At 36.1% G+C, this 23,572-nt stretch overlaps 1 protein-coding gene across 1 annotated transcript in view; it reads left to right on the top strand.

The window, feature by feature from the left end:
- Positions 1 to 23,572, top strand: part of CDADC1 (cytidine and dCMP deaminase domain containing 1) — a 63,956-nt gene that overhangs the window by 21,322 nt on the left and 19,062 nt on the right. The window contains exons 5-7 of the mRNA XM_042781724.1: positions 4,689 to 5,258; positions 10,369 to 10,418; positions 12,098 to 12,267. Of these exons, the coding sequence (XP_042637658.1) occupies positions 4,689 to 5,258; positions 10,369 to 10,418; positions 12,098 to 12,267 (790 nt within the window). The remainder of the gene's footprint in view (positions 1 to 4,688; positions 5,259 to 10,368; positions 10,419 to 12,097; positions 12,268 to 23,572) is intronic.

Here is a 23,572-nt window from a genome sequence, read left to right as displayed (position 1 = left end):
CTAGTTGGGGTTTAGTCCAAATCTGCATCCTTTCCTTCAAGGCTCAGGGGTCCAAGATTATCTTCTGTGTCTGTGTTAATTGGTTTCCCTTTCCTTTGTTGAAGAGGGTCTGTGCAATCCTTCTGCCTAGTCCGCCATCTTGCCCCGCCTCCCCGTTTTTCTGGTTCTTGCAAGTTTTCCACATTTGGTAGAGTGCAATCTTACCACTTTTCTGTTGTTCATTTTAGTGGAAAGTATTTGCATTTACCTTCTCCAACAGGTGTCTGCCTGGTTTTCACAGGTTTTACTGTATATTATTTATTATCTTGGGAGGAGGCATTGTTTAATCCCATGATATAGTTAAATTACTTTACTTACAATTACTATTTCAGTTACAAAATAGGTATTTCTGGCACAGTAGTTCCTGAAGTATAATCTGTGGACCCCTGATGGTCCATGAGGTTGAAACTGTTATCATAATAATGCTATATTCTCACCAATGGCCCCAAAATGATGATGAGTAAAACCATTGGTATGGATTCAAACCATAACCATAGTTTGAATCAAGGCAATGGCACCAAAATGCTCTCTAGCAATCATTGCACTCTTCACTGCCAGTTTTCACCTAAGAATGTTCTTGATGAAACAGTAAAAATCATGAATTTTGTTAAATTCCAACCTTTGAGTACATATCTTTTTAATATTCTGGGTGAGGAAATAGAAGGTGTGTGTAAAGCTCTTGCTACAAAAATCCAAGTGTGATAGTTTCCTTAGGGAAAAACACTTCACAGAATTATTTGAGGTGCGAACTGAATTGACCACTTTTATTTTTTGGAACATTGTGAACTGACAAACTATGATTATTTAGATTTGGATATTTGGCAGACATTTTCTAAAAAGTGAATGAAGTGAACTTGTCACTTTAAGGAAAACAACTGACAGTATTTGTTGCTAATGATAAAATTTGAGCTTTCGAGTGAAAATGAGAATTTTGGAAAGCTTGTATCTACCATTATGAGCTTGATAACTTCTCACTATTTCCAAGTTTCTTGTGATGAGAGTGACAGTGATATTAATGAAGGTGACTTTTTTTTTTTTTTTTTTTTTTTTAGTATTGTAAGATCAGTAAACCAGTATTTTCTAAATGGCCAGTGCACAGTGTTAGAAAATCACATGGGTGAAGAGCCCATCAGAGTGCAGATAGACCAGTGAATTTTAATGTCATATGTAAAAAGTGCATTGATATGTTTTCAGATTCCACTTTGCAACTAACTTTTAAGAAAATATACCTTGTTGAATTTTGTGTAGAGTTAGAGAAGAATATTCACAATTATCTGCAATGGCTATGAAAATTCTCCTTTTTCAACTACATATCTGTATGAGACTGAATATTTTTTTATATACGTCAATGAAAACAATGTGCTATAAAATATTGAAAGTAGAAGCAGATTTGAGAATGCAGCTGTCTTCTATTTAGTCAGATTAAACAGCTTTATAAAATACATTCAGATGTCTTTCTTCTCACTAATTTATTGAGTTCTTTTGGAAAATATAGTTATTTTCCTAAATTTATGTTAATGTGCAATAAATTCTTTATTGCTAATGAATAAACAGATATTTTCAAAAATTTTAAAAATTATTTAGTACAGTAAATATCAATAGATATCCACATAAACACAAGTTTGGGGTCCTCAGTAATTGTAAGAGTATAAAGAGGTCTTGAGACCAAACAACCTGAGGACCTCTGTAGCACTGGCCACTGGTACACGAATGCTTATCTAAAGGTTGTTTCTACCCTGTTGTCCTTGGATCAGGATTACTAGGAGCAACCAAGATGCTTAGACAGATAAAAGATTTACCATCCCTTCTGGTTAGGAAATGAATTGTGAGAATTCCAGCAGAGGGAAGGTGAAATGCAGCCAGAGGAGACATTCTTACACAATTGACCCTTGAGCAGTGCGACTGGTAGGAGTACCTACTCTGCTCCCCCTGCAGTCAAAAGTACACTGTTTAACTTTTGACTCCCAGAAACAATGCTAATAGTTTACTGTTGACTGGAAGCCTTACCAATAAACAGTCAATTAATGCAGTTCTTGCCATGCAGTTATTATATTTTCACATGAAGACACTACTAGCACACATAGCCAACAGATAAATTGTTAACTGTATAGCATGATGATTATTTACTTTGTGGATCATCACAAAGGTCTCTTCACATCGTCTTCACGTTGACTAGGCTGAAGAGGAGGTGGAAGAGGAGGGGTTGGTCGTGCTGTCTCTGTTGGCAGAGACTGAAGAGGTGAAGGAGAGGTGGAAGGGGAGGCAAGAGGGGCAGGCACACTCAGTGTAGCTATGAAATACATTGTAATTTCTGTCTGACTCTTGTGCTTTTTCATTTCTCTGAAAGTATTCCTATGTGGTACCAATCCTACCGTTTGCTTTAGTTTCAGTGCCCATATCATAGAAGGGTCCATGTCATAAAAGAAGTCAAAAGCAATCTTGAATAATTGGAGCCTTTCTGCCACATTGTCTGTTGTCAATTTGTTTCTGGCACCGACTGCTTCTTCTTCATCATCTGGTACTGGTTGGGAAGTACTCATCTCCATCAACTCATCTTCTGTTAATTCCTCTGATGTGGTGTCTGTTAGCTCTTAAATTTTCAAAGATCCATATATTGAAAAAAAATCTGTGTATAAATGGACCCATATAGTTTAAACTCCTGTTCAGGGGTCAGCTGTAGTAGCTTTGAGGCCTACAAAATTGTTTTGCTGGGCAAGCCACAGTAAGAGTAAGGAATGGCAGGGAGTTGATAAAAATAAGCATTGATTCAACTCAGACTTTTTAGTTCATTTATTACTTTGAGGAGCACAACACGCTGTGGACCACCTATCTGTTTGCTTCTGGGTACAGTCACAAAAAAAAGAAAAACAAAAACAAAAAAAAACCCTCTTAGCTGAAATTGCGTGAGATACTAGCAAAGGGGTCTTTTTGTTGATAAAATATTCCTTAATTGTGAACATCATTTGGATGCTTACTTATGTATAGTCATTGTTCAATCTCAGATACAAATTAAAATTTTCATGTTTGTTATACAATTTTATTTTCTCTTCTGTAAATTGTTTATATCTTTTTGTATTGAGACTTTATTGTTCTTGTCAATTCATATGTGCTTTTAATGAATTGAAAACTTCTGTGTATATTAAAGATTACTAACCTTCTGTCACATCAACTGAAGAATGTTTAGTTTGTTGTTTTCTCTGGAAGTTTGTGGGCTTTAAAAAAAAAGAATCTTGCTTTCCTCACCTCTACCACCTCATCACATTAAAAAATTTTCCATGTTTTTAATTCTTTGTGAACATTTTTGATAACTCTAATCATATTTTATTATGAGGAGACCAAAAAAAATCAAACTTAACTGCTGTGGGATTGATTCTGACTCATAGCAACCCCTCCTTGGGTTTTCAAGGCAGTAGCTCTACGGAAGTAGATTGCCCAGTCTTCCTTCCAAGGAGTGGCTGGTGGATTTGAACCACCAGCCTTCTGGTTAGTGTCAAAAGCCTTAGGCGCTACATCACCAGAGCACCTATATTGTGGAGAGAGGACTGTAATTTAACTATTCTTCTATTGTGGTTGTTTAGATTTTTTTTTTTCCTACATTTTTACTATTTAAATAATGCTTCACTACACATATGCATGCATGGATTTTTTTTTTTTTTTTTTTTTTCTCTCTCTCTCTATTAGGGAGCTCTGGTGGCATAGTACCTAAGGCATTTGACTGCTAACCAAAAGGCTGGTGGTTCAAACCCACCAGCCACTCCTCAGAAGGAAGATGGGCAATCTACTTCTGTAGAAATACCATCTTGGAAACCCAAGGAGGGGTTGCTATGAGTTGGGATCAACTCGACAGCAGTGAGTTTGGTTTTTTTTTTTATTATTTAGAATAGCTTCCCAAAAGAAGGACAGGAGCATTTTTAATGCATGTTTATTCTACACACAAACAAGATTTAGTCCAGTTATAATTAGACAGTATCAGTTATAGACTTTGATGTTTGTAAAAGCAGCCATTTGATCACTTGGAGGACTGTAATATATAGTCCCAGAGGCCTCGCAAAAGTACTTAGCAAAACCAGTGATTTTGTATGCAGTAAAGATGCCTTCCCATAAGTTCTGTCAAGGTGGCAAACTTCTGTAAAGGACCAGATATTTTAGGCTTTGCAAGCCATGTGATACCTGTCACCACTCTGCTATTTTAGTACAAAAAGAGCCAAATAAAATATGTAAATGAATGGATGTGGCAGTGATCCAATAAGACTTTATTTAGACACAAATTTGAACTTCATATAATGTTCACTTGTCACAAAATATTATGTTGATTTTCTTTTTTTTTCCAATCACTTAAAAATGTCCTTGTTGTTGTTGTTGTTATGTGCTGTTGAGTCGGCCCCGACTCATAGCGACCCCTCCTTGGGTTTCCGAGGCAGTATCACTATGGAAGTAGGATTGCCCAACCTTTCCTTAATCCATGAGCTGTAGAAAAATAGACAATGGCTGAATTTAGTCCATGGGCCATAGTTTGCCAATTCTCAGATGACTTGCTAATAAACATTTATTATATTGGGGCATCTGGATCTGCAGTATGATAGCTTTCTCACAAAAACCCTTCATTTTAGCATGTGTCAAATAATAAACTTTAATATTTTGTGTTTCAGCTGGAGTCAACCGGATTTCATATTGGCCTGCTGATCCAGAAATAAGTTTGCTTACTGAGGCTTCTAGTTCTGAAGATGCAAAGTTAGATGCCAAAGCTGTGGAAAGATTGAAATCCAACAGTCGGGCTCATGTGTGTGTCTTACTTCAGCCTTTGGTATATTACATGGTGCAGTTTGTAGAGGAGACCTCTTACAAATGTGACTTTGTTCAAAAAATAACGAAAACACTGCCGGATGCTAACATTGACTTTTATTCAGAGTGTAAACAAGAAAGAATAAAAGAATATGAAATGTTATTTTTGGTTTCAAATGAAGAAATGCATAAGCAAATACTGATGACTATAGGTTTGGAAAACCTGTGTGAAAATCCATACTTTAGCAATCTAAGGCAAAACATGAAAGACCTTGTTGTACTTTTGGCCACAGTAGCTTCCAGTGTGCCCAACTTTAAACACTTTGGATTTTATTGTAGCAATCCAGGACAGATTAACGAAACTCACAATCAAAGTTTGCCACAAGACATTGCAAGGCACTGCATGGTTCAGGCCAGGTTACTGGCATATCGAACTGGTGAGTTAATATGCTTAGTTCATAAATTGGGGCTGATTGTGTTGTATTTGTCTTATCTATGGTAGAATTCATTTAGATACTCAAGTTTTGCTGTTCATATGATAGAAGTTAGTGAGACCCTTGAGTAGACAGTTCCTTCTTAGAGTAGTTTTAGGATTCCCTGTGGCCTTATATTCAGTAGTACGTTTCTAAGTCAGGGCCTGATTATCTAGGCCCTTCTCCTTTCTGCTGCTTGTTTTTATCATTTCACTGCATATTTAGCCTTCTTATAGAAATGGATCATAGGAGGAAGGAGAGAGGACCAAATCACTGACACCTGTTAACTCTTACATATTTCATAGAAACTTTAAAAATCTTTACAATAAAATATATGAATTCAAAATAAATATAATGTAGAGTCAAAAAGAATGTTCATTATTGAAGATTAGCTCAATTGCTGGTATGTCTTCAATCAGCAAGTTGAGAAATCACTTTACTTACTAAGTTGTGTAAGTATGTATGTGAAAAGAAAATGCTACTTGGAATTTTCTTTATTGTGATAGAGCGTGGCATGTTTTCCAATTATGGAACAATATGTTTATATGTGGTAATATCTTTTTGAAGTGGAGTCATGATTAACTTTATAAAATGTAACTTTGAAATGAAAAGAAAAAAAAAGCAGATTAGACAGATGGCTTGGAGAGCGGGCTTATAGTAGGAATTTTGAAAGATCTCAAGAAAGAAGGAGAACAGAAAGAAAATCTTTAGAAAAGTCCATGCAGATGCCTCTGGTCTGCAGTATATTCTAAACAAAGGCCATAGGCTGAGGTAAATTAAGTAGAATGGAGTTTCTCAACTGGTAGCATATCAGAACCACCAAGGCTTTGATCTAGGCTTGTGTTTTTTTAAAAAATTTTGCAAGTTATTCTGATAGTCAGCAAGGTTAATAATCAGTTTAATTCTTAATAAAGAATTTGATCCTACTATAGAAATAAACTATGCCCCCAAACAACTGTATTGTGTAAAAGTCTGACTTAATGTAATTATCTGTTATTATGAGCTGTATATTGGTTTCTTTGACAACACCAATATTATAAAGTATTTTTCTCTAACCCATTCTGGAAGGATGGAAATAGAAATGGGAACAGCTGTTGTAGCTATAATTCACTAATTCCTCTTCTAATTAGAATTCAGTGAGCCCTGCCTATGTTCCTAAGGGAGGGGGAGATGGGAATCTGCTGTTCTTTTACATAAGCTCACTACCTTTTGCTTCTCAGAGGTGAACACTTCATCGTACTCTATGTGATGCAAGTGTTTAAAGTTGCAGTGATGTATAAATATAAGTTTGTATATGTATTTTTTATTAGTCTGTTACTATATAGTTTTTATATTATAAATTTATCCACTGACTATGCTGTTGAGTTTTGTACATAAAGTCATGCTTAGGTACTTGATGGCATTTTAAAAGATTATTCAATATTAATTTGAATCTGATTTTTTGCCTGTAACCCAAACCCCAAGTGGGATGTAACTCTATAGTCATGCACTCCATTGCCCTATAAGCTCTTCCAAGGAAGAGACCATGTCCTAATCATTTTTTAGCATTAAGCTATGTGTGAATGGATAAAAGAAATCTTTCTATATCCAAAGATAATACTTTACAGTCCCTTATCCAAAACTCTTGGGGCCAGTTGAAAAGGAGTTTAGAATTTTTCAGATTTTAACATATTATATATGTTACCAGACATTCCAAGTGGAGCCCAGGGAAGTACCCTTTAAGTGAACAATGTATATGGAGTAAAATGTATGAATAACTAAGGGCTATAAATAATTCATGTCAGATTTTGCAACCAAATAGAGTTGTACCAGATGGTCAAAAAACTTCATGTAATGTATTTCACATAGGGGATTCTGGGCCTGTATTCTTCACTGATGATAAATAGTAACAATTACTGATTGAGCACCTACTATGTATCAGACACTGAGCTAGGCAATTTATGTGTGTATCTCATTTAATAAGAAGGACAATAAGGCAGTTAGATATCCCTGTAATATAGTGTGCTTCTAATGAATGATCCTTTTCACTTCACGTTATTAATTTGCTTTGTCAACTTTATTTATTCTTGGTGGAGAGGTGAAGAAACCATATCATTAAAAAATGTACATATGATTGAAATGAATCCAGAAGTTTATAACAGCAGAGTTCTAAAACTAATTGAAAGTAGGTGCTTAATGATTGCTTTTTGGATGATGAATAAACAGATCCACAGAGGTGTCATTAGAAGTATGTTTCTAGAATGCTTTGGGGTTGCAAAAAAATGTGACAATTTGTTTAGACACTTGGGGGGAAAAAAGTAGGAGAGCATCACCTCTTCTCTATCTGGTTTAAGTATTAATTTTTTATCTCTTTTTGTGTCCTATTTTCCCATTAGAGTATGTGTTTTCCAAAGCTAAGGATAATGTCTTCCTGCTGGACCACAGTGTTGACAAAAGTAGGTTGGAGTAGCCAAGAAAGTTAACAGTTTCAGATCATAATTCAGTATATCTCAAATTTTCGTATGCCTAAACATCACATGGGGGGCTTGTTAGAAATGAGGTTTCCTAAACCTACTCCCCCATCTCTCAGGGGATCCTCTGTGCAAGCCAGCAGTCTGCTATTTTAACAAATAACCAAGTGTTTCTGCTGCAAGTGTCCTGGGAACCATGCTTGGAGAAACAGTGGCATAGTCACAGCATTGGGAGCTAAAATAACCTGTGTTCTGAAATCACAGGATAAATATTTCTCCCCTGATTCAGTCATCAAAAAGCCATAAGAATTTGGTTCAGTGATTGGAAGGTGACCATTTCTTCAAAGGTGTACAGATAAAAGCTAGTGAATTACCAGACACAGGGAACAATTTCTGTAAAAATCACAGACATGAAAAGAGTTTTGAAAAGTTGCTTCATCTGTTACCCAGCCTTGGGTCTGGTGAAATCTTACATGAGTGAAAATTTATTCTGTTTCTAAAGGATAGTAAAGTCTATTCTCTTAGTGTAACTAACATTTACTAGTCAGTAGAGCTGCATGCTTATGGAAAACCACATTTTTTTTTCTCTTGACATTTTTTTCAGTCTTCCCTAAGACTGAAACAAAGAAAGGGTCCTGAGATTAAAAACAACATACGAAAAATACCAGTATTGATGGTAGAAACAGTAGACTCTTAATATGAAGAATATCTGAGTTTTTCATTTCATATTTATTCAACTACAACTTACTGTAAAGGTTTTGACTTTACAGGGAAATAGAATCTTATTTATAACTTCTGCACTTGCCTTAGAAATTAGCCTTAAATCATTGATTTATGTTCTCCCCTCATGTTAAGCTCTGAAGGTCTAGGAAGGAACAAAACTTTGTACCAAAATGCCTTTCATGACAGTCTCCCCTCTATAGAAATAGGTTGCCCCGTGTAGTCTGTGTATCAGTCTCATGTTCATTTCCTTCTTTGCACAGCACTTAATGTAAGTACTTGTTTCCTTGTTCCTGTCTTCTTCCTCTATTAGATTGTAAATTTCAAGAGGACAGGACTTTTTCTTTTTTCCCTTATCACTGTATACTCAGCCTATCCCAGCACTTAGCACCTGTTAGGTATTCAATAAATATTTGTTGAATAAATGAAAATCTTGGTTATGCAGTTCTTCATGTCAAAGTGAGAGGTGAAGGAAAGGCTGACAGGTTGGGTCTGGAGGAGTAAATTTTATTCACTTAATTTCTCTGTGCTTGCTTTCTCATCTAGAAATGGAACTTTTTTTCTGCTTTCCTTAAAGGTAAAAAAAGAATGCATAATGAGTGCTTAAGATAATTACATAAATGCATTATAATTTTGAAAATGTGAGCTTGCTTGAACTGGAGATAACAAACTTTATTATAGTATTTTTAAAAATTATTTAGAAAGCACTCCAGTTTTAAATGCATAGTGGCACAAACTTTTTTGAACTTTTACTGGAAAAGTAGGCATTTAAATAGGCTATCATTGGATTACTTTTAGGATATTGTACTGTAAAGGCAGTGTTAATTTCATTCTCACCAACATGAAAATTCCCTATGGTAGGGCCACAGATAATTATTTTCTCTGCAAATGTACCTACTTAACTACACTGGTACCTAATAATTAAGATTTTTATAATAGTATATATTAATCTTCTTAATTAGTGTATATTAGAAATTTGAAATCCTTGTGTTTATAGAAGGAAAAGTAGTTACTTAATATGTAGAATTTCTATTTTGGGTTTTTATTTTCTTTTTCATATTAACTAACACTTTTCGGAAGCACAGCTTTACTTGTAAAGATTTTGGTTCTACAGGAAAATAGAATCCTATGTTTATAACTTCTGCCAGTGATTTAGAAATGAGCATGATGTCACTAACTTAGCATTCTTTTTTTCCCTGGAAGTAAACTGTGAAGGCCAAGGAAGAAGGAAAATTTAAATTATATTCCTTTTTCAGAAAGAAGGTTGGGCAATAGTGATACTGCCTCAGAAACCCAAAGAGGGGTCTCTATTAGTCGGATCCGACTCAATGGCAGTGAGTTAGAGTTTTATATTCCTTTTAGATACCTTCAAGGAATGTATATTCAAAAGCCCATCAAGATTTATTGATGTTTGCATTATGAATTTGAATTTTTTCCTAGCAATTTCATTTCCATAAAATGTATTTTTCACAACTAGAGTGCACAAAATGCTAGATGACAAATTTGACTGTTGTGAATGGTTATTAAACTAAATCCATTAGTTCACAAACTTCTTTTTAAATTGATTTCACACCTGTTAGGAGCAGTGATTTAGAAACTGACTTATTAGTAGAGAATAAAGTTTTATATTCAGTTCTGCTTGTAGCTTTGAAGGAACCTGACTGTGGGCACTACCATCTTAATGATCTCTAGCTTGGTCAGTAGTGACACTGCTTAATTGTTTGTACCTTGCTCTCATAAAAGCATTTATTTTAACGCTTTCCTATAATTAGTAAAGAGACCAAGAATTAGTACTATATTTATGAAGAATGTTTCAATAAAAATGTTTTAATTGTTTTGGGAAAAATATTTCTGAAGCTAACAGATGTTTATTTTTACTACATTAAATGCCATATATCTTTCAGAGGATCATAAAACAGGAGTTGGAGCAGTCATTTGGGCAGAAGGGAAATCTGTAAGTATAAAAATTATTTTTAAAATATTTGACCTTTTGTTTAAACATAGTTCAACCTTAAGTGAGTTACATTTTATTGACTTATTTGAATTAGTATTTTTTATTGGTGCATTTATTAAACTCTATAAATATTTGTTCATCCTCTCAACAATTTTCTAGATAGATTCCTTCATTTAACAAACATTTATTAAACATCTTCTCAAGGGTAGGTAAGATATTTTGTTGTGATCCATAGGGTTTTCATCAGCTAATTTATGGAAATAGAGTACTAGTCCTTTCTTCCTAATCTGTCTTAGTCTAGAAGCTCAGCTGAAACCTGTCTACCACAGGTGACTCTGCTGGTATTTGAAATACCAGTGATATACATAGCTTCTAGCATTGTAACAACATATGCTACCACTGTATTACAAACTGTCACACAGGTCATTGGACTTAACAAGTAATTTGACTATATTCTTGGCTGTTTCATAGGCTTCTCAACTTCAGCCACACATAGGTTCCTTAAGATAACACACCCAGTATCTTCCCTGCTAGCCTACTCCATCAGTGGTCACCATCTCGTTCCCTGTTACTCCATACATATAATCAATCATGAAGTCCTATGGATTCTACCTTTAGAATACCTTGACTCTACTTATCTCTACCCCAGTTGTTAACTTCTACTACAATAAGTTCCTCTGTCAGAAACTCCCATAGCAATCTGTACTACTCATATTACAAACTATTTTAAACATTGCTGATAAACACTCTATAATTGGCAAATACTTGATAAATTTAAATATACTAATAACTGATACAAGCATTTATGATAAACCAATATGGCATTGACCAAGAGAAATTTTTTAAAAGCCACTAAAGAAGTCCTATGATAGATATGCATACAAAATAGCCTCAATAAATATTGAAGATTAAAGGAAATTGTGTTTTCTATTTTCCAATTAAGTCACAAGGCCGCATTTTTGGCCTATCAACAGAAATTGTCTATTCAAAATATTTTGAAAGCTCCTGACTTGTTAACCATTAGCACACACAACATATATAAATATATGTTTTTTAAAAGCCAATCTATAATTGTGTAGTGAGTGCTTTGTAAATGTTTAACACTCTAATAGATATACTTGAAGGTATGTTGTTGTTGTTATGTGCCGTCGAGTCGGACCTGACTCATAGCGACCCCTCCTTGGGTTTCTGAGGCAGTATCACTACGAAAGTAGATTGCCCCATCTTCCTTCCGAGGAGTGGGGTGGGTTTGAACCGCCAGCTTTCTGGTCAGCAGTCAAGTGCCTTAGGCACTATGCTACCAGAGCTCCCACTGGAAGGTATAGAAAGTATAAAACATAGTTTCTGTTCTCTAGGAACTTACAATCTGTTTGGGAGAGATGTCTGAATCAAGTGAAACAATTTGTGATTTGAACAAGATAATATTTAATTAACTGTTTAAACCAAGCACTGCCTTGATATAGATTAGACAGGTGATCAACTTGCTTGGAAGTTAGCTTTGATAAGACTGCACTATAGTAGGAGAATCTCATATTGTATTTCTCGATGACTCAGTTGGTCACAGAAAATTTGATGACTATTCTCTATACTATAAAGTGTGATGCTAGGCTTTGAAAACACACTGCAAAGTGCCTTTTCAGAGTGTTGAAAACTAAGTTTTGTTTTTCTCACTTTTGTAGAGAAGCTGTGATGGAACAGGAGCATTGTATTTCATAGGATGTGGTTATAATGCTTTTCCTGTTGGATCTGAGTATGCTGACTTTCCCCACATGGATGACAAACAGAAAGACAGAGAAATAAGGAAATTCAGATACATTATACATGCGGAACAGAATGCCTTGACATTTAGGTATGACATTCTTTTGCATGTATTTTTAAAATAATAATTTATTGTGCTTTTGTGAAAGGACACACAACATACATATATATGTTTTTAAAAAGCCAGTCTATAATCAGGTAGCATGTTAGGTTCCACTTTGACAATTTCCACACAAATTAACAAATCAATAATATTAGTTATATTTTTCACATTGTGCCAACATTCTCATTATTTGTATTCTGATTATTCTGTTTCCAGTACTTTAGATTTTCTGCCCATTTAATCTTCTCATCTTTGTTTCAGAATAAATGTCAGCCTATTGTATTAGTAGAGCACAAAACTAATGGATAATATCCTTTATTTTGTGTGTCCCTCTGCTTTTCTATTTAAAGGTGATCTTAGAGGGTAGTTTTGTTCAAGGTTTGAAGAGCACCACAGGCCAGTAGTCTTCTTCTTTTTTTTTTTTTTTAAGAACATACTCTTTATTTATTTGATATCACAAATGTGTGAAGAAGGATGGTTTTGAGCCCTGTTTTATTTTTATTTTTTTATTTTTTTATTGTGATTTAGGTGAAGATTTACAGAGCAAATTCACTTTCCATACAGCAGTTCACATATACTTTGTCTCATGTCATTGACCACAGTTTACCAGGCCAGTAGTCTTAGGGAGTCCTCTGGTCACAGTCATCCAGTTAATCTGGCCATTTTTATGAATTTGAGTTTGTTCTGCATTTTGTTCTCTCATTCTAACCTGGATCATCTGTTGTAGTCCAGGTCAGTCAGTGGTGGTACTGGACACCATCTGGTCTCAGAGTAGTTGAGGCAGTGACTAGTGTAGGCTATCAGCCTTGTAGACTTGTTCTGGTTTCCTTCTTACTCTTTTGCTCCTGATAAGTAAAAACCACTTTTGCATGTAATTTTCTTTAAAATGTAGCAAGGGTTACTTGAAAATTCTTTCTCTTTTAGTTGTAATGAATTTTCTTTTTCAAATTCTAGGAAATACACTTTTTAGAAGTGAGTTGTTGTTGTGTACCATCGAGTCAATTCCAACTGATAGTGATCCTATAAGACAGAGTAGAACAGCCCCATCAGGTTTCTAGGCTGAAATCTTTAAGAAGCAGATCACCAGGTTTTTTGCCCACAGAATACTGGTGGGTTCAAACTGCCAGTTTTTTAGTTACTAGCCTAGAAGTTATCTGTTGCACCACCAGGGCTCCTCTTTCAGAAGTAAAACTCTGGTAAAACTTGGTCCTGATCAGAGGCCATTGCCATAGCTTCTCCAGACCTTCAAATTTATTAAGCAAGTCTTTTTTTCTTCCTTCTCTATCTAATCTTGATAGATAGCTTGAGCTCTCATATTTCTAGATGTTAATATCTTCTTTGTTTTCTAAGTCTGGAGCACATATATTTATGAATATATAGAATTTATTGTGAACAAAATTGCTTTAAAATAATTTTATTACAAGTTATTTCTGGTATTACCTCCTTCTAACATTAATTTATATTATTACTACAAATGTTTTTATCATTTCCTATTAAGGGAGTGATGTTAGGAGATTAACAAGTGAATGAGATAGAGCTCTGTCCTTGGGGAACTTATAATGCCGTAGATGATTTAAGACTGCATCCACCTAATGTGATCGATTTTATGAGAAAAGCAAATTCTAAGTGTTGTGGAAATTCAGGAGCTATGTGTACTAGGAAGAAGAGTGCCTGCAAAAATGTGTGAAATAACTGACATTTGAACTGAGCTTTAAAGGATTGGCAAGATTGTGGCAAATGAAAGTGCTTACATGAGGAAGAAGACAGCTACCTGGCCAACTGACTGGAAGAGTCCATATTTGTACCCATTCTACAGAAAGGTAATCCCACAAAATGTGGAAAGTATCGAACAATATCATTAATATCACATGCAGATAAACTCTTACTGAAGATAATTCAAAAATGGTTGCAGGAGTATATTGACAGAGAACTTCCAGAAATGTGAGCTGGATTCAGAAGGGGACATGGAACGAGGAATATCATTGCTGATATCAGATGGATCTTGGCTGAAATTAAAGAATACCAGAAAGATGTTTACTTGTGTTTTACTGACTATGCAAAAGCATTCGGTTTTGTGGATCATAACAAATTATGGATAACATTGAGAAGAATGGGAATTCCAGAACACTTGATTATCCTCATGAGTAAGCTGTATGTAGACCAGGAAGCTGTTGTTCAAACAGAACAAGGGGATACTGCATGGTTTAAAATCAGGAAGGGAGTGAGTCAGGCTTGTATCCTTTTGCCATACTTATTCAATCTGTATGCTGAGCATATAATCCAAGAAGCTAGACTATATGAAGAAGAATGTGGCATCAGGATTGGAGGAAGGCTTATTAATAACCTGTCATAGGCAGATAACACAACTTTACTTGCTGAAAGTGAAGATGACTTGAAGCACTTACTGATGAAGATTGAAGACTACAGTCTGCAGTATGGATTACACCTCAATATAAAGAAAACAAAAATCCTCACAACTGGACCAATAAGCTTGTTGTTGTTATGTTCCGTTGAGTTGGCCCCAACTCATAGCGACCCCTCCTTGGGGTTCCGAGGCAGTATCACTACGGAAGTAGAGTGGTGCCCAACCTTCCTTCTGAGGAGTGGCTGATGGGTTTGAACCACCAGCCTTCTGGTTAGCAGTCAAGTGCCTTAGGCACTATGCTACCAGAGCAGAATCATGAAAAATAGAAGATTGAAGTTGTCAAAGAGTTCATATTACTTGGTTCTACAATCAACACCAATGGAAGCAGCAGTCAAAACATGAGATGACGTATTGTATTGGGCTAATTTGCTGCAAAGGACCTCTTTCAAGTGCTGAAGAACAAAGATGTCTCCTTGAAGACTAAGGTTTGCCTGACTGGCCCATGGTATTTTCAGTCATCTCATGTGCATGTGAGAGCTGGACAATGAATAAGGAAGACCAAAGAAGAGTCGATGCTTTTGAGTTGTGGTGTTTGCAAAGAATACTGACTATACCATATCCTGCCAGAAGAACAAACATATCTATCTTGAATGAAGAATGCTCCTTAGAAACGAGGATGGTGAGACTTCACCTGTTGTATTTTGGTCATATTGTTAGGAGGGACCAGATCTTGAAGAAGGATATCATGCTTATAAAGTGCATGCTCAGCAAAAAAGCAGAAGGCCCTCAAAGAGATGGATTGACGCCATGGGTGTGCAATGATGAACTCAAGCATGGCAACAATTGTGAGGATGGTAAAGGATGTGGCAGGATCGTGTTCTGTTGTGCATAGGGTGGCTATGTGTTAGAAATGAGTTGATGGCATCTATGAACAATGTCATTTTATTTAAGAGACTAGAACATCGGTGGATATTGGTATCCATGGAGGTCGTGGAACCAATCCTCATGGTTATTGAGAGATGACTTTATAGTTCTCTCAGTGCCATTCCATCTCCCCTAACGGCATGCTAAATACAGTCTAAACTCAAAGCTCTCTATTGTCCAGTCCCAATATCCTTTTGAGCTTCATTTCCCATGATTCTGTTGTTGTTGTTTGGTACCGTCAAGTCATCGCCAATGCATAATTTATTGATTCTTCAGTCTTCCTTATTCATTATCCAGCCTTCACATGCTTATGAGGCAATTGAAAATACTATGTCTTGGGGCAGACATACCTTAGTCTTCAAAGTGACGTGTTTGCTATTTAATATTTCAAAGGAGTCTTTTGCAACAGATTTGCCCAATACAGCATGGCATTTGATTTCTTAACTGCTGTTTCCATGGGCGTTGATTATAGATCCAAGTAAAAATGAAATCCTTGACCACTTTCAGTCTTTTCTGCATTAATCATGTTGTTGCTTATTGGTCCATTTGTGAAGATTTTTGTTTTCTTTATGTTGTGGTGTAGTCCATACTGAAGGCTGTAGTGTTTGATCTTCATCAGTAAGTGCCTCAAGTCCTCTTCACTTTAAGCAAGCAAGGCTGTGGTATCTGGATATCACAGGCTGTTAGTGAGTATTCCTCCAATCCTGATGCTCTCTTCTTCTTCATATAGTCCAGCTTCTCTGATTATTTGCTCACCATACAGATTGAATGAGTATGGTGAAAGATACAACCCTGACACACACCTTTCTGGATTTTAAACCATACAGTATCCTCTTGTTCTATTTGAGCCACTGCCTCTTTATCTATGGACAGGTTTCACATGAGCACAATTAAGTGTTCTGGAGTTCCTGTTCTTCACAATGTTATCTATAATTTGTTGTGATCCAGACAGTTGAATGCTTTTGTCAATAAAACAGAGGTAAACATTTTTCTGGTATTCTTTGCTTTCATCCAAGATCCATCTGTCATCAGCAGTGATATCCCTCATTCCATATCCTTTTCTGAATCTAGCTTGAGTTTCTGGCAATTCTCTGTTGATGTACTGTTGTTGTCATTTTTAAAAATATCTTCAGCCAATTTTTACTTGTATGTGATATTAATGATACTGTGTGATAATATCCTCATTCTGTTGGATCATTTTTCTTAATATGGATCTCTTCCAGTCAGTTGGCCAGGTAGCTGTCTTCTAGATTTCTTGGCATGGATGAGTGAGCACCTCCAGAGGCTGCATCTCTTTCTTGAAGCATTTCACTTGGTATCCATCAATCCCTAGAACCTTGTTCTTCATCAGTGTCTTCACCAGTGCATCTTGGACTTCTTCCTTCAATACCATTCATTCTTGGTCATATGCTACCTCGTAAAATGGTTGAACATTGACCAATTCTTTTTGGTCCACTGACTCTGTATATTCCTTTCATCTTTTGATGCTTTCTGCATTGTGCAACATTTTGTCCATAGAATCTTTTAGTATTGCAAATTGAGGCTTGATTTTTTTCTTACTGGTGATTGAAAGGTGAAAGTTGGAAATGAAGAAGATAGGGTAGTGGGAAAATATGGTCTTGGTGATAGAAATGACAGTGGAGGTCACATGATAGAATTTTGCAAGACCAACAACTTATTCTTTGTGAATACCTCTTTTCAAGAACATAAGTGACAATGATACACATGGACTTCACCGGATGGAATGTACAGATATCAAATCAGCTACATCTATGGAAAGAGGTGATGGAGAAACTCTGTATCATCAGTCAGAACAAGGCTAGAAGACAACTGCAAAATAGATCATTAACTGCTCATATGCAAGTTGAAGTTGGAGCTGAATGAAATTTAAACAAGTCCACAAGAGCTAAAATACAACCTTGACTATATCTTACCTGAATTTAGTGACCTTCACAGGAATAGATTTGACACATTAAACACCCATGGATGATGACCAGATGAGTTGTGGGATGACATTGAGAACACCAAACATGAAGAAAGCAAAAGGTCATTAAAAAGACGAGAAAGAAAGAAAAGACCAAAATGGATGTCAGAAGAAACTCTGAAGTTTGCTCTCAAATGCAGAGTGGGTGAAGCAAATAGTAGAAATGAAGAGCTGAACAGAAGAACTCAAAGGGCAGTTTGAGAAGACAAAGTAAATATTATAATGAAATGTGCAAAGACATGGAATTAGAAAACAAAAAGGGAAGAACATGGTTGACATTTGTCAAGTTGAAAGAACTGAAGAAAAAATTCAAGCCTCAAATTACAATATTGAAGAATTCTATGAGCAAAGTATTGCACGACGTAGGAAATATCAAAAGAGTCACTGGTCAATATTCAGCCATTTGAGGAGGTGGAATATGATCAAGAACCAATGGTATTGAATGAAGATGTCCAAGCTGCACTGAAGGAATTGGCAGAAAACAAGGTTCCAGGAATTGATGGAATACCCGTTGAGATGTTTCAACAAACATATGCAACACTGGAATTGCTCACTCATCTATGCTGGAAGACAAGTACCTGGCCAATTGACTGGAAGAGATCCATATTTGTGCCCATTCCAGAGAAAGCTGATATAAGAGAATGTAGAAATTATAGAACAATATCATTAGTATCACATGCAAGTAAAATTTTGCTGAAAATAATTCAGAAATAGTTAAGAAGTACATAGACAGGGAACTCCCCAAAATTTAAGCTAGATTCAGAAAAGAACATGGAACAAAAAATATCATTTCTGATGGACCTTGATGGAAAGCAGGAAATAACAGAAAGATGTTGACCTGTGTTTTATTGACTGTGGAAAGGTGTTCGACTGTGTGGATCATAACAAATTATGGATAATATTGTGGAGAACAGGAATTCCAGAACACTTAAATGTGCTCACGAGGAATGTGTACATAGAATTAGTAGACCTAGGGGCAGATGTTTGAACAGAACAAGGGGGTACTGCATGGTTTAAAATCAGGAAAGATGTGTGTCTGGATTGTAGTCTTCTTTCACAATACTTACTCAATCTCTGTATGCTGAGCAAAAAACCCAACGGCTGCACTGTATGAAGAAGAGCACAGCATCAGGATTGGAAGAAGACTCGTTAACAACCTGCAATATGCAGATGACATCACTTTGCTGCAAGTGAAGATGACTTGAAGCACTTACTGATGAAGATCGAAGACTACGGCATTCAGTATGGATTACACCTCAACATAAAGAAAACAAATATCTCCACAACAGGACCAATAAGCAACATCATGATAAATGGAGAAAAGATTGAACTTGTCATGGACTTCATTTTACTTACATTCATAGAAGCAGCAGTCAGGAAATCAAATGACATATTACTTTGGGCAAATCTGTTGCAAAAGACCTCTTAGAGTGTTAAAGAGCAAAGATGTTAAAGAGCAAAGATGTCACTTTGAAGACTAAGATGCTCCTTACCCAAGCCATGGTATTTTCAGTCTCCTCTTAATGCATTCAAAAGCTGGACAGTGAATAATTAAAACTGAATAAGAATTAATGCATCTGAATTATGATATTGGCAAAGAATATTAAATATACCATATAATGCCTGAAGAACAAACAAATCTGTCCTGCATCAGGTACAGCCAGAATGCTTCAAGAATAATGAAACTTCACATCTTGTACTTTAGTCGTGTTGGTGGGACCGATCCCTGGAGAAGGATGTGCTTGGTAAAGTGAATGGTCAACAAAAAAGAGGAAGATCCACAGCCAGCAAAGGATATGGATTCTAGTTTCCCCACATCTTCACCAACACACAGTGGCTGTAGCCATAGGCTCAAGCATAGCAAAGATTGTGAAGACGGTGCAGGACCTGGCAGGTTTTGTTCTGTTACACATTAAAACACAAAACAAAACCACCAAACTCACTGCTGTTGAGTTGATTCCACTCATAGCAACCTCTCCTTGGGTTTCTGAGGTAGTATCTCTGTGAAAGTAGATTGCCTAATCTTCCTTCCGAGGAGTGGCTGGTGGGTTTGCACCAGCAGCCTTCTGGTTAGCAGTCAAATGCCTTAGGCACTACGCCACCAGAGTTCCCTCAGTTATACATAGGGTTGCTATAAGTCGGAATCAAATTGACAGCCTCTAACAAAATTAATGTGCAGCAATTTGTTCTCATTTTGACTCCTTTTACACCAGCAAGTGAAAATCCCAAAAGCTTTGCTCCAGCCATGTCATTGAGATCAGCTATAGTTTGAAGAAGCAATTCTTCCCCAGTCATGTTTTTGAGTGCCTTCCATCCTGAGGAGCTCATCTTCCAGCACCATATCGAACAGTGTTCTGCTGCTGTTCATAAGGTTTTCAATGGCCAATTTTGCAGAAGTAGACCACCACATCCTTCTTTCTAGTATGTTGCAGTCTGGAAGACCCACTGAAACCTGTCCGCCTTGGATGACCCTGCTGGTATTTGAAACACCAGTAGCATAGCTTCCAGCATCTCAGCAACTTGCAAACCACCACAGTACAACAAACTGACAGGTGAGTAATGGAGAAAGTCTGGAGTCCATGAGAATTTTAAATTCTTTCCTGCATAGTCCCCATTTTTATCAGAATTCTTCTATGTAATGTTTGATCAAAATGTTCAGAAATGGTAGCTGGGCACCATCCAGTTTCTCTGTTCTCAAGGCAGGAGGTAGAGGTAGTTATTCATGGAGGCAATTAGCCACACATTCCATATCCTCCTCCTATTCCTAACGCTCCTTCTTCCTCTGCTTTGGATGATCACTTGCAATCTCTTAAGACCCCAGGAACTACACAAGGAACAGCAGACAGAACAGAAGCACTAAACATGTTATTTCGTCAGTTAACCGGGGTGTCCCATGAAACCATGACCCTAAGTCTCTAAACCAAGGAACCAAATCCCACAAAGTATTTGGTTGTACATAAAGCTGCCTCAGGAACTACTCTTCTTGTTGTTGTCATAAATATATCTATCACACAACTTTGCCAATTCAACTTATTATGGGTGTGCAACTTATTGATAGCTATTATAATAAACAGTTGTGCAACCCTACCCATATTGAACTATTTCCATCACTGTTAACCTCCCTTTTCCCCCTTTTTTCCTCCCCAGTAGCTACTAATAAACTTAGGCTCTGCTCTATTCATTTGCCTTTTCTTGTCTTTTTTATGTAAGTGAGGTCATACAATTTTTTCACTCAGTATAATGTCTTCCAGCTCCATCCATATTGTAACATGTACCAAGACTTCATTTCTCTTACTGGTTGAATAGTATTCCATTGTGTATGTGTACCACATTTTGTTTATCCATTCATCTGTTAATGGGCATTTAGGTTTTTTCATCTTTAGCTATTGTGAATAGTGCTGCAATGAACATTGGTAGATAAATCTGTTTGAGTCTCTGCTTTCAAGTTTTATGGGTATATACCTAGGAGTAGATTTGCTTGCTAGGTCATTTGGTAGTTCTTTTTTTCAGTTTTTTGAGTAGCCACCATACAGTTTTCTACAATGGCTGTACCATTTTGCTTTCCCACCAGCAAAGGATATGGATTCTAGTTTCCCCACATCTTCACCAACATTTGTTATTTTCTGTTTTTTTTTTTTTTTTTAAATCTTAGCCATCCTAGTGGAAGTGAAATGGTTTTGATTTGCATCTCTATGATGGCTGATGATGCTGAGTATCTTTTCATGTGTTTGGTGATCATTTGGATGACCTCTTTTGTGAAATATCTAAGTCCTTTGCCCATAATATGGTTATTTATCTTTTTATTCACAAGTTGTCAAAGTTTTATGTATATTTTGGTTATTAGATTCTTGTCAGATATATGGTTTCTGGAGATATTCCCCTACTTGGTAGCTTGTCTTTTCACTATTATGGTATAGTCTTTGGATGAACCTAAGTTTTAAATTTTTATGTAGTCCCATTTATTTTTTCTTTTGATGTTTGTGCTTATATTAGATAACCCATTGTTGATAACTAGGCCTGACAGCATTGCCCCTGCTTGTTCTTCTAAGAATTTTGTGGTTTCACTATACATATTTAGGTCCTTAATCCATTAAAAAAAATTTTTTGTGTGTATGGTGTGAGGCATGGATCCTGTTTGATTATTCTGCATATGGATATCCAGTTTTCCCACCACTATTTATTAAAGTGATTCTTCTTTCCCCACTGAATAGACTTAGCACCCATGTCAAAAATCAGTTGACCATAGATGTGTAGGTATATTTCTGGACTCTCAGTTATATTCCATTGGTCTATTTGTTGTTATACCAGTACCAGGCTGTTTTGATTACCGTATCTCTATAGTATGTTTTAAAATTAGCAAGTGTGAGTCTTCCTATTGTTCTTCTCTTTCAACATTGTTTTAGCTATTTGGAGCCTCTTGCCATTCCATATAAAGTTGAGGATTGGTTTTTCTATGCCTGTGTGGAACAATGTTGGAATTTTGATTGAGATTGCATTGAATCTGTAGCTTGCTTTGAGTAGTATTAACATCTTAACAATATTAAATCTTCTAATCCATGAACATAAAACATATTTCCATTTATTTGAATCTTCTGTAATCTCTTTCTGCAATGTTTTATAGTTTTCATAGTATAAGTCTTCACATCCCTGGTTAGATTTATTCCTAGGTATTTTATTATTTTAGTTACTACTGTAAGTGTAATTGTTTTCCTAATTTCATTTTCAGATTTCTCATTGCTAGGGGTATAGAAACCCAACTGATTTTTGTTTGTTGACTTTGTACCCTGCAAGTTTGCTATGAGTTGGGTCTGACTCAATGGGACACAACAACAACAACAACAAGTTTGCTAAGTTCCTCTGTTAGCTGTAGAAGTTTTCTTGTGGACTCTTTGCGATTTTCTATGTATAGGATAATTTCATCCCAGAATAAGAGATAATTTGACTTCTTGTTTTTCAAGAACTTTTTATTTTTATTTCTTTTTCTTGTCTTAGTGCTCTGATTAAGACTTGTCTTACAATATTGAATAGAAGTAGTGAGAGTAGGTACCCTTGTCTTGTTCCTGATTTTGAGGGAAAAGCTCTCAGTCTTTATCCTTTAAGTATAATGTTGGCTGTTGACTTTTCATATGCACCCTGAATCATATTGAGGAATTTTCCTTCTATTTCAGTCTTCTTTAAAGTTTTCATCAAGGAAAGAGTGTTGGATTTTATCAAATGCTTTTTCTGCATGCATACAGAGGATCGTGAGGTTCTTTTCCTTTGCTCTATTGATGTGGTATATTATGTTGATTGATTTTCTAATGGTGAACCATCCCTGCATTCCTGGAATAAATCCCACGTGGTCATGATGCATGACTTTCTTAATTGATGTTGGATTCTACTCACTAGTATATTGTTGAGGATTTTTGCATATGTATTCATAAAAGATACTTGTAAAACTTGTAGTTTTCTTGTATCTTTGCTGGTTTGGTTATCAGGGTTATGTTTGCTTCATAGAATGAATTAAGGAACATTCCTTTCTTCTCTATTAGAAGAGTGTAAATAGTACTGGTGTTGGTTCTCCCCTGTTTCGTAGAATTCTCCAGTGACTCCATCTATACTAGGACTTTTTTTTGGGGGGGGGCATGAATTTTTGATCTCTTCAACTATATTGGTCTGCTGAGAATTTCTCTGAAACACTTCGTCAGTTGGGTAGTGTGTACACTTCTAAAAATTTGTTCATTTCATCTAGGTTATCCAGTTCATTGTTGTATAGTTGTTCATATTATTCTATCATATTTTTTTTTTTTATTATTATTTCTGTCAGGTCAGTTTTAATGTCCCCTCTATTTGGGGAAAACAGGAGAAAGGGGATAAAAGCCAGGAACCCGGACAGAAGAGCAGTAAGCCCCAGGGATACAGGTGAGGAGAGACAACTCAGGGACGCCCAGAAGAGCAGGAGAAAGGGGATTAAAAGCCAGGAAGCCAGACAGAGGAACAGTCAGCCACAGGGACCCAGGTGGAGGTGATACGAGAGGTCT

Source organism: Orycteropus afer, unplaced genomic scaffold (genome assembly GCF_000298275.1).
Source record: "Orycteropus afer afer isolate SDZICR_OR568_19922 unplaced genomic scaffold, OryAfe1.0 scaffold00157, whole genome shotgun sequence".
NCBI lineage: Eukaryota > Metazoa > Chordata > Mammalia > Tubulidentata > Orycteropodidae > Orycteropus > Orycteropus afer.
Note: the sequence above shows the minus strand (reverse complement) of the source record. Positions and strands in the feature narration are given on the sequence as shown.